General features: G+C 54.1%; 1 protein-coding gene across 2 annotated transcripts in view; it reads right to left on the minus strand.

Annotated features, from left to right (window-relative positions):
* Positions 1 to 13723, minus strand: part of NOS1 (nitric oxide synthase 1) — a 59023-nt gene extending 45300 nt beyond the window's left edge. For both annotated transcript variants that reach the window (XM_087768760.1, XM_087768761.1), the window contains exons 1-2: positions 13563 to 13723; positions 1743 to 2886 (exon numbers count right to left, since the gene is read on the minus strand). In XM_087768760.1, the coding sequence (XP_087624886.1) occupies positions 1743 to 2470 (728 nt within the window). In that variant the 5' untranslated portion in view covers positions 2471 to 2886; positions 13563 to 13723. The remainder of the gene's footprint in view (positions 1 to 1742; positions 2887 to 13562) is intronic.
* Between the last annotated feature and the right edge of the window lie 237 nt (positions 13724 to 13960).

Consider the following 13960-nt stretch of genomic DNA (forward strand, 5'->3'; position numbering starts at 1 on the left):
TGCCGAGACCTGGGGGAGTATGTGACGGGAGGGGACGGCAGGGAAGGATGTCCCCGAGCGCGCCCTGTCCCACTGCTCTTCCCCAGACATCTGCCACCCGCCGCCGGCGCCGAGCTGAGCTGATTTTTTTCCTCTGACTCAGTGTGACCACCCTAATGGGCTTTGAGTAACCGTGTCCTCCGCAGAAAAAAATGCACAGTTTGGGAGAGAGCAGAAATGACGGCACAAAACCAAGTGAAAATTAAAAAAAAAAAAAATAAATATGGAAAACACGCAGTGTGGGTGTTGGCTTGTGATGGGAGCAATCAGGAGCTCAGCCTGGGCTCTGCCGCCGAGCCGGGCAGGGAACCCACCACAGGGATCCCGCTCCTCTGCAGCCAACAGCTCTGCCTTTCATCTCTCATTGTTTGTGATAAAAAAAAAAAACCAAACCATTTTTTCCCCCTCCCTAAGAAAGCAGGTGCAGCAAGGGAACCTGAAGTTCTAAATCCCTCTGTCGCTGAACCGAGATCACCAGCTTCAGTGAACCCTCCTGAAAAAGCCTCCTGGCTTTTACAGCCAGTCAATAACCGAGGGCAGCCACAACCTGCTGCGGCACTTGACACTGCTAAAATGTGTTCGGGGACTTGGGGAAAGGCAACAGGAAAAGGCAACCCATCATTGCTAATAAATGGCCAGGAGGCGAGAGAGCTGGTACCAAAAAAAAAAAAAAATAGCTACTAACAACACTCTTGCAAAGCGTGAAGGGCCACAGGGAGCTGCTTTGGCTCCGGAGCGATGTTCTACATCTCAGGGAAATGCGAGGAAGATCAGGAGGGCAACAGCACACACTTGGCCCCTTGCAGAAGCAGATATCAGAAATGAAGCAGTTCCACCCATGTGAGGGGACTTCACCCTCCTCAAGAGGCCATGGGGCAAGCGGCCGTATGTCCCCACCCTTGTTATACATGCATACACATATTGAAATAATTAGCTTGATCTAGAAAGAGCGGAGGGGATGAACAGGCAGCTCTGCTGTTGCATTTCAACAAGGGATGGCCATTTCTGAGCTCTTGACGGGAAATATTTTCCCCCTTCCCAGAAGACAGGAGCACCCAAGGCAGGTCCCACTGCCCTTGCACTGAGGTCCCCTTGGCTTCAGCTGGAGCTGGACCAGGGCTCCCCTCTCCCCTCCCCAAAGCCTGACTGCCAAAAGCACAGAAGGTTTCGGAACTCATTTCTCCTGGGAAGCATCGTACTCTGCCGGTCTGACCTTCCTTCTCCCTCTCCGGCAGTTCATCAATAGCAGATTTCAAGGGGAGAGCTCCAAAGCAGAATAACAAGGACAGACAAAACCATAAATCTGATTTGGCAGGTGGGGAAACTGAGGCACAGGATTTTGTTTAAAACTTAAAACAAATGAGACTGAAAACACATAACAGAAAAATATCCTAGCCTAGCCTACGATCCACCACGTCGCATAGCTCAGCTTTCCATGAGACGTTACTTCTGCTGTCTCCCTGGTTTCCCACGCTTACATCTTTCTCTGTCTCCCACCATCTACTCCCAATTTTTCATTCCTTTCATCTTCCCCTCATCAGCCGCTTTCCCCTTATTTTGCATCCCTTCCTCTCCATCTCCATCCCGCTGCATGAGACAGCAGCCGTTTCTGGAGACGTGCCCACCAACACCTAAACCAGCCGCGTTGGGTAGCCAAAACCAGCACATTTCACCAAATGTAAAAAATGTATTTAGGGACCTACCAGTCCACCTGGACTTCTATATCTCTTGTCTCTACCTTGGAGGGTGCATTTCCATCGCTGTCCTTACTGCTGCTCTTCAGGAGATCCAGGACAGGCTCGATTTCTTTGAGCAGTTCATTGTCTTCCACGCCGCCGTTGAGGCAAGGGTGACCACAAGCACCCTCCTTCCCCTTCCCAGCGTCCTGTCCTTTGCTGCCGGTAACGATGCCGTTAACGTGGACCATCGGCTCCACCTTCTGCCCGATCTCTCTTGTCCACAGGGAGCCCATGGTGCGGTCGGCTGCTGGCAGCGGCTGCTCTTTGCCGTGCAGGCTTGGGTTGGACAAGTCAACCACCTTCGAAGTTGGGCAGAGGGGTCTGGTGACACGGATGGTTTTCGGTGTCCCGTCACCTGCAAAAGTGGTCTCCAGGTGAGTGGTGAAGCCCTCGGGGCCCCGCAGGATGAGGACCACGTAGGTCTCGGAGGCGATGCTTCTCAGTATCTCCAGCGCGGTCTCATAGCTCATGTCCACCAGGGGCCTGCCATTGACGGCTAAGATGATGTCCCCAGCCTGGATGAGGCCACTCTGCTCTGCAGCCCCTCCGCGGATCAGGTCCGAGATGATGACGGGTGGCTTGCTGACGCGCTCCTTCACCAGGAACCCGAGGCCGCCCACCTTGCGCTTGAAGAGCCTCACTGAGATGACGTTGGGCTGTATCTGCTGCACGCTGAACACATTCTCTTCCATGGCAACCCCCCTCTTTGAGCCTGCAGATCAGGACCTTGACACACGTTCAGCGCAGAGAAATTCGCTGTCCGAGATGATTAGCCACGCCGGGGCGGGGAAGGGGCAACTCTTTGGCTTTTAAGCAACTGGCCTCACTGCAAAATTCCTCCGGACTTCAGCTGCAGGCTGCCTTTCTGCAGCATACTCGCTGACACCTCTCTCCCAAAGCGATGTCCTGGGGAAAGCAGGGTGTATCACCGGTGGAAAGCAAAGCTAGGGGCAGGGCGGGCAGGGCTGGGCATCGCGTGGCCAAGCGGGGGCTGGAGGGGGCAACATGCCAGCTTCCAGTCAGCCTCTGGTCCTGTGCTGGGCAGAGGGGGGGAGGCAGCCCGCTCGCTTCACTGACATCCCTGCAAATGGTCCACGAGGTTCTTTATCTAGAAAGGAAGAAAAAACAACAAAGGAGAAAGAAAATTGAGATAGGGCAGGCGTAAGTGCAGGCTGAGCACGGGGCTCGGCACGCCACAGACACCCACATGCATCAGCCCGTCCCCACAGATGTCATCCCCCGGGCTGCGTTTGGGAGACAGGCTGCAGTCTCCCATCGCTCTGGGCTTTGTTTCCTCCGCTCCCCCTGTGAAAATCGGCACCATCTGTTTGGCAGGGGCTGGGAAAGCATGGGGGGAGCGGGGGAGCCCTGGGAGGGGGGTGCTGCCTTGCTCGGACCCCCCCACTTTGCCCATGGGTTGCAAGCGAAAACCGTGCAAGTCTGGCAAATGGGTAGGGCTGCATGGAGCTCAGCGGCATTTTCTGCCAGCTGAGGATCTTGTCTCCATGTGTTTTCCAGAGTATCCAACAACCTGATGGCTGAGATGGATCAGGGTGACCAGACAGGGGACGTACGTCCCTGCCCAGGATGAAACCTGTTCCATAGGTGCTGTCACACCGAGAGTGTTTCGGTGCTTCAGGAGAAGGAGTAGCAGCCACAAGCAAAACGAGGCAGCAGAAGAAGACATTCAGCTCCCCTTACCCTGAGTTACAGCCAAGCACTTACAATGGCAAGTGCTTTTAAGCCTGGCTACAGGGATCACAGCCTCAGCCTGGCTCAGCTCCTCCTCTCCCCATATTTCAAGCCTGGCACGGGGATGCAGGAGGCAAAGCTAGCACTCCCCCGTGCCCAGCCCTGCCATCCAGTTCTGAACAGTTCCCAAACAAACTGCTTTAGCTGATGGAAAACCATCTAGAGGAGAACACGCAATGAGTTTATCCAGCTCTCAGGGGAACCTCTTGCAGCTGGGCATGACTTTCTACAGCCCTCGCGTGGCTTGGGGAGCCATGTCTCATTGACTTCTGATGGGGCCCTGGTTCTCACATGCCTACGCTTGCATTCAATAACTTCAGCTCCCAAATCCTCTCTGCGTTCCCCTCCCATTTTTTAGATGCTCTGGAGAACATTTGTCTCCGTGACAGTGTCCTGACATTTAGCAGCAAGCTGAAATGCAGATGCCTTCTTCTCTTTTTGAAATCTGAATTTGGGGGAGAGAACAGAGGGCACTAGATCTTCAGGCTGGAGGCACCGACGTGCCAAGGAAAACACTCTCCTGTCTCCCAAAGGCAGCACATTCAGGGCAGCGTTTGCAACTTCAGGCATCTCACACCGAGCCCCCCCTCTGCCAGGAGCTCCCGCCAACACCCCGATGGGAAAAAACAGGGATCTGAGGAGCAGGGCAGTGACACCAGCCCCGGCATTAATTCACTTGAGCATTTTAATCCTCCTGTGACGAAGAAGGCTGCTGACCCCAGACTGGCTCTTGACAGGCGAGTAAAAAATAAAGCAATTAGAGCCCGATAAACCGAGCCAATGGATTTAACCCCTATTGCCCTTCTCCTGCCATTACTCAGCCCTGCAGAGCAGTAGCAGCATACAAAGGGTTAAATGCCACCTGAGTAGGTCGGTGGAGAGTCACCTCCTCAAGGGCTAATTAGCCCGGGTGACATAAGCCCTAATTGCTGGGTGACTTCCCACAAGTGGCCCTGGCCAGAGGTCACTGGAACAGGACCTCTGCCAGCCGTGATGGGCTGTGCCGCCTCGTAGGGCTCAGGGCAGCAGAGCAGGACATCTCCTCGAGATCCTCGGGCCATCTGGGGAGGGGAGGTCACATATTTGGGGAGGAAGGAGGGAGGCAGACATGTGCTTGGACAGGGAAGGTCCTGCCCCTCTCCCTTCCCCAGCCAGAGCCCGCTTTCACTGGCGGCACCAGACACAGGCAGGACCCCAGCCAATTCTTCCCCTTTTTCACAGGCAAGAGCCCTCGAGCTCTTTGATGCCAATGCCAAAGCACAGGACCAGCTTCCTTCTCCCTGCCCAGGGTCTGTCTTTTCCTTCCCCAGCTCCCAGCAGCCCACCAGCACAGTCCCTGCATCCCCCAGCCCCTCCACTGGTCCCCCCTGCCAACAAGGTCACTGTCATCCTGACAGCTGGGCAAGCCACTGATTCACACAAGACTCATTTCTAATGTATTAGCTGACACCGTAAAGACGAATGAGGCTTTGAAAGCAGTGTAAGTACCACATGAGTGCGGGACTGTCAGCTTCCCTGCCCAGGGGACAACCGTGTTATTTGCTCTGAATTAGTCACAGGCTACGTGGTGCTCATGAACTCTTCACAGTCGGTGAAGTCCGTGTTTGCATTGTGCCCATCTCAGTGGGGCCAAGGCCATCTTGGCGACTGGCCAGCATGAGCCCCTGTCACCACCGGGCTGGCAGGCATCCCCAGCAGCTCCTGCGGGCAGATGCTCAAAAGCCAGAGGAGACGATGCCGTTCAGCCCGGCTCAACCGCTTACTGCGGCAGAGCTCACTGGAAAGGGCCCTCATCTGCCCCGAGAAGCCAAGAAACCCCAAAGTGTTTACAGTCCCTCACTCTTCTCCCACCAGGCCCATTTCCAGTTCTTTCCTCCAAAAAAATTAGAGCAAAGCTTATAGTTTGTTACATATGTGCAGCTCCAGCCTCCCAGAGAACGACATTATTGCTGGGTGCACATCGTTCCCCATCCCCGAAACCCGCTGGCATCTCAGCATTCCCTACAAGAGGGAAGAGAAGAAAAAAATAGATTCTAGGCAATACTCAAGCACCCAGCCAGGGATTTCTCCAAGATGGCAGTGAGCACCAGCGCGTCCCCCTTACAAGAGGGTAACTCGCTCCTGGACCTTGCATGTTCTCGCCCGTGGGCAATCGGTGGCCAGTATCTTCCAGCAGCCGGGGACTGGCTGGAAGACAGGGAATAACATTATTTACCTGTTCAGGATTTTTTTCTCCTCCCTCAAACTCAAGCCTTTTCTTTCCTATTACTCAGCTGCTCTGCAGAGTAAGGAAGGTCAGAAAAAAGCCAGAAGCAGAGGGGCAGGCAAGGAGATTAAGGCAACCTGTCTCTAAGCCCCTGACCCTTCTGCTGCTTTGGAGAAGATTTGGGCAAGTGTTTTCATAGAACCATAGAATCATTTGGGTTGGAAAATAACCTTAAGATCGTCAAGTCCAACCATTTTCCAGCTACAAAATCTTGCACAAACTCAGAGTGAAGATGGGAGGGACAGGGAGATGTTCAGGGCATGAGAAGGCAGCAGGAGACACCTGGGAGCACAGGGGAGACTTCCCCAGCCACCCAGCATGGGTCAGGGCTTCCCCCACACCCAGCTCCCAGGGTGTCCTGGGACATCTGCAGGTCTGTTCCCAGAGGGGACACATTTCAGATGAAACCTGAAGCATTCAACCCTATGCGAAGCGATGGAGAGGTGCTGACTGTTTGCAGCGCAGGTGGCTGAGCTGTGCTCAGCTCTGCCGAGTTCAGTTCTCCCTACGAGTGTTATTAAGAGTCTGATTTATGAACCCAAGAGCAGTAGTACGTTTGCCAGGTCGTACATTTAAAGCTGCTGGAGGTGTCAACGTCTAACTCCTTAAAACCAGCGAGAGCAGTGCAGTGAGCAGGGTTTCACTGGGGGAAGTGCTATTCGGGTACAAACACTTATTTCACCCCTGAAAGACAGCCGAGAGATGGTCGATGCTATAGGCAAAGCCGGGCTTAGCTCCCTGCTGAGCCACCTCACTTGAATAAATGTCCACAGACGGTGCTGTCTCATTCCCTGCCTCAGTTTCCCTCCCCTTTCCAAAGCATAAAACCAACTCAAATTACAGAAGAGCAACAAACCCTGCAGCGCTGCAAACTTGTAGCACCCCAGACAAGCGTTACGAAAAGCGTTAACTCCGATCTCGACACCGATCCACGCTGACATTGCTTGTTTGGAGGCTTTAATCAGCGTAGGGAAGAGCAGCAGAACAGGCTCCCCTACGGCAGCGACAAAGGCATTTGCTTAACAAACAAGCCCTCTGAAAACCAATAACAAAAAGCTTTTAGAGTCGCCAGATAACATTTCAAGCAACAAACTCCAGCACATATGTTAATTGGATGATTTGATTTAGAAAGCAAAGTAGAGGAGAAATCAATCTTAGGAGCTTAGCGCAATCTCTTAACTCTCCCAGCCAGGAACTGCAGGCTACGGTGAGCTAGGATGTACCCAACACCAGCCCTTCGGCGTGGGTACTTGGGTTGCCCTTGCCCTCACAAATCAATTTTGAGTCTTGTCTTTGCTGCGGTAATGGCTTACATTTCTACGTGCCAGCTTTAAATGGATACCATTGTCCTATTTAATTAGTTTTCGCGGGATTTATAGCGTTCAATGAAGAACCCCAGGGCTGATGGATTTATGCCCGTTTAATTTTTATGACCCATGGAGCATCAGTGAATCTGATGAGGAGCAATGAGATGCAACATATGCACAGTTACTGTAAACCTGCGTGTTTGTGCATCTGAAAATGGAGCATTAAAGTGATTCACTGGCAGCCAGCTCGCTCGTGCCAGCAGTTCTACGCTCAACTCCTATTTGGCTCAGACTGACGCTGTAGTGTATCTATGTACGTGGCCTTAATTCTAAGAATACACAGACAATGTTCCCCCAGCTATCTCTAGTTATCCACCTCCCACCAACCTTGCCAAAGCCTGCCCGGGAAGGAGTGAGCCCTTTTTCCTTCACAGCCAAACGACACGCTCCGCTTCTCACTTCCCATCCCCAGTGCATGAGGCTGGGAAGCGGCTATTTCACCTGGGCCATGACATTTTCTTCACCCCAATAAACCTGATTTACACATAGGAGTGAATAAAATAAGAGGCACTTTGCCATCTGTACAACACCATGCCAGTGCCCGGTGTCCAGTGATGCTGCAGAAACCAGCGGGCTTGGGAAGGATGCTGACGAAGGGATGAAGTGCCGAGGTCTCAGCCCTGGAGACCCACTCGCCTCCCCCCGTCAGCTGGGCATGGGTGTTTGCACTGAGAACATGCCTATCACTGGTAAAAGAACAGTTAATAAAATAAATACTTGCTTTCTGATATAAATAAATCTATATGATATAATAAATCTATATGTCCATTCCCTGAGAGGGTTCATTTGCCCCTAATCAGGGGGTTGTTTTCTGGAAAGCAAAACAATACACATTTGCCCATGGCCATATCGTTGGGCTGAAGCTGCCCCAAAGCCCTGTGACCTGCACATTTATCCAACTCCTGGCACTTGCTTTTGTGTTCATCCCAACCGCCCCTCTCTGGGGAATTAAACAGCCGAGAAAGCCTGGTCTTGCCGGCACAAGCAGCCACTGGCACGCCTTCTAGGCAGTTGGTCTAGATGATCATTGTAGGTCCTTTCCAACTGAAATATTCTCTTCTCTTCTATCCTGTTCTATCCTATTCTATCCTATTCTATCCTACCTACCCTACTCTATCCGGGTCAGCGTCCTGCACACTGCTAATCACAGAGCAGCAACGCTGGAGGAGGCAGAACCACAGAGAAACATTGCTGTAATTTAATGAAGTCCCTCGTCCCTCTCCCCTTCGCCCCATCTGATACGAACCGCACCTCTCCAAGCAGACCACAGGCAATACATTTTAATGTTGCCAAGACAACTCTGTTGACAAAATTCCCTTCTTTTTAGATGACAGAAACAAGGTTTTGGTTTAATTTGGAGTTCAAAGCTTAGAATATTTCAGTAACGCGCCTGCCATTTCTCTTTTACTGTTTCGTACAATATTTTCTTGGCGCCTGTGGTGTGCAGCTGAAATACAGTTTAGATGAAACCGTCAATTCCACCACTAACCCCATCTAAAACTGATGTTCTTATTAGGGCTCAGCCCATCTGTAAAACATAAATTTCACCACCATCAATTTGCCAAGAGGATTGGAATTACACCAGCGACTCCAGTTTGACAAATGGGACCCATGTTAACACAACACTGCTTTGTCCTAAATGACAGAATAGGTAGATAGGAAATAAATGAGCAAATGCCACTTGATGGATGGTCTCGAAATCCAATCGCAGCACGAGAGGGGAATCGTGGCTCCTTTTAGAAAAAAAGAAAAAAGGAATTTAAAAATCGCAGCAGGTTGGCTGGAGCTGTAATAGCTCCAGAGCCACCAGCCAGCATCAATAAAGTCAGCGGCAGAGCTCTTGGCTCAGAGTCAGTCCAGGAATTAAACTCCCGGCTTGTTTCAGTGGCTCACGTTCTCATCCCCTCCTTTGCTGCTGACTCCCCAAAATCCTTCTAGCATAGCATTAAATTTTCCTACTCTAACAAGCCAGTGGGAGAAGTAGCCCAATTAAGACACTAAATAGCAATAAACCTTATTGTCACTGACTTTCATAAAGAGTGACTCATATCACTATTTAAAAACCTCGGGAAAACATCAGGCTCCTCACAGCACAAGCCTGGATTCCTCGGTCTGGAGGCACGAGCCTCCTGCCAGGTCCCTGTGAAAGCCTGCCGCTGAAAAGGCTGCAGGATTTTCTCTGTCCCCTGAGCATTGCTACCACCTCTCTTCAACATCGAAAGGTGCAGGAGGACTAGAGGTGCGATTCGCCACCGATTAATCCAGTACGTGGAGTCAAAGCAGAGCTCTCGCCCTTTTTGCACCAGCATCCTCGGTGACTGCGCAAGGCAAAAAGCAAAGATAATTTGTTCCCCTGAGTTTCTGTCTGCGCTTTTCTTAGGGTTTTGCATTAGCACTTGTTGCCATAGTATCAACGGTGGTGGCAAAGTTCTCTGGGGGCCTCCTGGGACCTGTTCCTTGTCCCACTGAGGGCTCTGGCTCTAATTCGGGCAGGATTGGGGTAGGGGGGTGCGGAATTTTCTGCTTCCTAATTTTTGCTAAAGGTGCTGCCAGCAAGAGCGAGGCCGTTCCTTCGAAGCAGCATCAGCCACATCATCCTCACTTCGCCAACATCCTTGAACATGGGGCTGGGCAAGAAAGCCATGAGTGCCTGAGAGAGAGGAGTGGAAATAGGCCCTGATGCTCATCGGTTCCTAGGGCTTTTTCCCTTCCCCTGTGGGACAGTCCCATGCTGATGATGCTACCTTCGGCTGAAGCAGCCCCAGTCCCTATATTGAAAACAGAGTTTTTTCCCCGGGGATTTTGGCTTCCCAAGACCCTGCTCCTCAATACTGGCATCATGGGGAGATGCAGCAGTGGGGCAGGCCGTCACACAAGGGCCACGGTCCCGCTGCACTGCAGCAGGACTGAAGCCCTTGACCGAAACGTGCCAGGGATGCTTCCAAGGACGTGTTCATTTTGATGGCGTTTGGGGATGAAGGATGGGTCCTGCTCTGAAAAGACTGAGCTTTCGTGACTTTCAAGGCAAGGAAGAACTGCACATTTTCAGCATGTCTGAAAACATAAGCCCGAGACTCTGCAAAATGGGATTAAGACAAGCCTACCCTAGAAGGGCATTGCAAGATCTCGTTAAGCATTTCTGAATTGTCATGTAAAAGAGAGGCTATGGAAAGTGTTGCCTTAGCATAAATACCTCTGGTTTTGTATATACACACACAGTACTTGCAAGTTTCCACGCTCTGAGTATAGAACCAACATACTGATAACATCTGGGCTTTCCAGACCACGTGTTTCTTGTGCCCACAGCCAGATCCCGAGCACTTGCTTGGCATCATATCAGTACTTCGCTCCGCTTGCTTTCCAGCTGCCGTGTAGGGTGGCAATCGGGGGTGCATTGGGTCAGGTATCGCACACAGCCCATCGCAGAGTTAATTTGGAACAAGCGGATGGAAGTAAACACGCTTTCATCCGGCTTCAGCCAGACAGTGGCTTACAGAGCCTTCCCTCTTCGGGACACAATATGTTTATTTTTGGCTATGTACGAGAGATCAGATCGCGTATATAGATTTGATTTAATGCACAGATGCAATCAGAACAGCGTGAGTAGAGCAAAGGCATTTTAGCTTCACTTGGAGCCTCCTGTCAAAACCAGTCTCTTGCTATCGGGGTTGTATCTCTTTAGTAAAAATTGATGGTATCAACAAGTATCAAACAATATTCTCATTACCCAGGAAAGGTAAATGCTAATCTATGCAAGCCGAGCTCATGTGACTTATCAGTTACTATATATAGTTGTTTTCAGGCACTGATTTAGGCAATCTGGCAGATTTCCTAAGCCTTTGTTCAGATACACTACGGAAATGGAAAATACAAAATACACGAGCAAAGCAGAGGGAAAGAAAAATCCGACAGGGCCAAAATGTCCCTGAGAGTCAGGGAGGACCGAGCCCTCCCCATCAGCAGGCACACAACATTAATTGCAAGTGAGGATTCAGCCCCAACCCCTCTGCCTAAGATGGCCTCTCCGGTACTCGCTCACGATTGCCACACTGACAGAGGGAATAAACAGAATTCAAAGGGCACAAGGACTTGTCACTCTCCTTTGCTCATAAGGGAAGGCAATGCTTCTCCCAGCGCAGGTGTCTGATTAGAGATATATCCCCCCCAAACCCCACGTCTGTGTAAGGAGAGACTCCGTAGTGGGAGTTTGTTTGCAAACATACGCACGTTTTAAAACTGGAGAGTACGTGGCTGAGTTTGTAGCATCTTTAAGAAAATATTTTGGGTAATACAAGCTAGAAGAAAATAGGGGGAGGAAGAAATCGCTGATGCAAACCTGAACTCTTTAAAATAAGACTTCCCCACCTGAGACCTTTAACAGAAAAGGCATAGCCAGCCAAGATGAGCAGGTAGACATCTCCGGGAGAGTGCTATTTTGAACAGCCCCCTGCCCCCAAAGCCTCCCCACAGCTCTCCGGTGATCGTCCCTGTAGATCCTGTTCTGCCATCTGCCTGAGCCATCAGCATTTGGGGATGTAGAAGAAGAAGAGAAGCTGGCATTTAAAGCATTTAAAGCGGTTGAGTGCTTGACCACTGCAACTGCCCCCTGCAATCCCCCACGTCTCCCACTCCAGACAGCCCGTGCTCCTGCGGGAAGGAAGGAGACACTTCCCCTCCATTTCAGTGAGAGGCGGATCAGCTCCTCGGGGACTCAAGCAGATAATTGTCAAGTTGCCTGCCAGAATTTCCTCCTGACAGTCATAACTTGAAAGCGTTGGAAGAAAATGTCTGCACCTGGGCTGTGGAGTCAGCGCGCTCGGGGAGCGCAGAGCTGAGGCAGGGAAAGGCTCTGCGGGACTGGAGCTGGATGGGGTGATGCACACCCACCCCAGCACCAGATGCTCCAGATGTGCGCGTACAGAGGTCCTCTTCCTCTGCTTTGCCAGTAAAAAAACAAAAGCTTTCTACTATTTACTGCAAACCAAGCCGAAAGCGAGACCACAGGCAGGGTTCATCTCCTTTGATCCCTGCGACAACAGCTCCCTTTGGCATTTCAAGCCCATCCGGAGGGGACTGTCGCGGTCGCTGGTGGGGAGAGGGAAGGGGCAGGATCCGGAGTGACCCCCGGCTCTCCCTGAAGGACGGGAGCCAGCCGTGAGCGGGACATCCCAGGGCTTCACTCGGGGGCTGGAGCCGCATCGGGGTGTCCCTTCCCCCACCCCGAGCTGGATGGGGATCTCGCTCCCTCCCCATCCCGGTGCCCCGGGGATGGCGGGGACATCCCGGGAACGGCGGGCACATCCCGACCCCGTGGGACAGGGGAAACAGCAGGGACAGGACCCGGCGTGGGTCACCCTCAGCTTTAGGGGGGTGGTGGCACCTCCTGCAGCCCCGAGCCCCCGCGGCGGGGGGGGGACGGTGTCCAGGGCTCCGGTCGGGCCGCAGATTTCAGCACCCGGGACAGCTCCGGCACCGCCCGCCGCGGGGGGGGGGCAGAGCCCGGGCCCTGCCCCCCCCCCCCCCCCGGGAAACTGCCCCCTCCCCCGGGAAAAACTGCCCCCTTGCCCTCCCCAAAAACCATCCCCTCCCCGGGCAAACCGGCCCCCCCCCCCTCCCCTGCCGTCCCCTGGCCCCTCTCCCCTCCCTCCCCGGGCAAACTGCCGGCTGTCCCGGGCACGCTGCCCGCCTGCCTTCCCCAGCCAAATTGGCCCCCTGCCCTCCCCACGCACACCGTCCACCTGCCTTCCCTCCCCGAGCAAACCGCTCCCCCCCTCCCCGGTAAACCGCCCGCCCGGGCAAGCGGCCCCCCTCGCCCCATCCAAACTTGCTGCAAAGAGTTGCGGGGGAGGGAGATAGCAGCCAGCTTCGCTCCGTTCCCGCAGCTGGTTCAGCCCCCCCCGAGCCCGAGGGACGCGGGGGGGAGCCGAGCACGGAGGCGGTGGAGGAAGTTTGCAGCGGAGCCCCGGGGTACGGAGCGGAGCCGGGGCGGGGGAGGACACGACACCGACCGCGGCAGCACGGCGTGGGGGGGCCCGGGTGGGAGCCGCGTCTCGGCGCGGCCACCCACGGCCTCGCTCGCCGGGCCAGCAAAGCGGCTTTAGCCGGGCAGATCCCACGCGTGCCCGCCGCGGCGCCCGGGGGCGGCTCAGGCGCCTCCGCCGAGTCCCAGGTTCCTGCAGCCGGAGGCAGAGCCCGGCTGACCCGCACCGGCGGGGCTGGGGACCCGCTGCTGCCCACCCCCCCGCCCCGCACCCCCTACCCGGCCGGGGGCACGGCGGAGCGGCGCAGCCCCGGTGCGGGGAGCGCTTCCGACGGGCGCCCGGTCCCGTACCCCCTGCCCCGCCGCAAAGTTTCCCGGAGAAGCGGGGCTGGGGGCAGCCCGCCCGCCGCCCCACCTACCGTGCGGCGGAGAGGAGAGGAGCCGTCCCTGTCCCTGTCCCCGTCCCCGCCCGGTGCATCCCTCCCGGCGGCTCCGGGCGCGGCGGAGGGACGGAGCCCGGAGCGGCGCTGGGCTCGGCTGGGCTGGCAGGGAGGGAGCCAGTCCTCGCTGCGCCCCTTTATCCCAGCATCACCGAAACGAATCCGCTTTGACGTCCAACCAGGGTTTTTATGGGTGTGGAGCGAGCCGGTGCAGCCCTCATTAGGAGACACTCTGCTCTCCAAATCATACATCTTTTATATAACCTCATTTCCAGCGTGGCTTTTCTTCCCCCTCCCTCCCCTTGCCGGGGAGTATCGCCCCCCTTCCCCCCAGTTCCCCCACCAATTAAAGAGCCGAGAGACACCCCCGGCCCCCA

This window comes from Nipponia nippon, unplaced genomic scaffold, assembly GCF_047370975.1.
Source record: "Nipponia nippon isolate SJK-2023a ecotype South Korea unplaced genomic scaffold, ASM4737097v1 scaffold_30, whole genome shotgun sequence".
Taxonomy (NCBI): Eukaryota; Metazoa; Chordata; class Aves; order Pelecaniformes; family Threskiornithidae; genus Nipponia; species Nipponia nippon.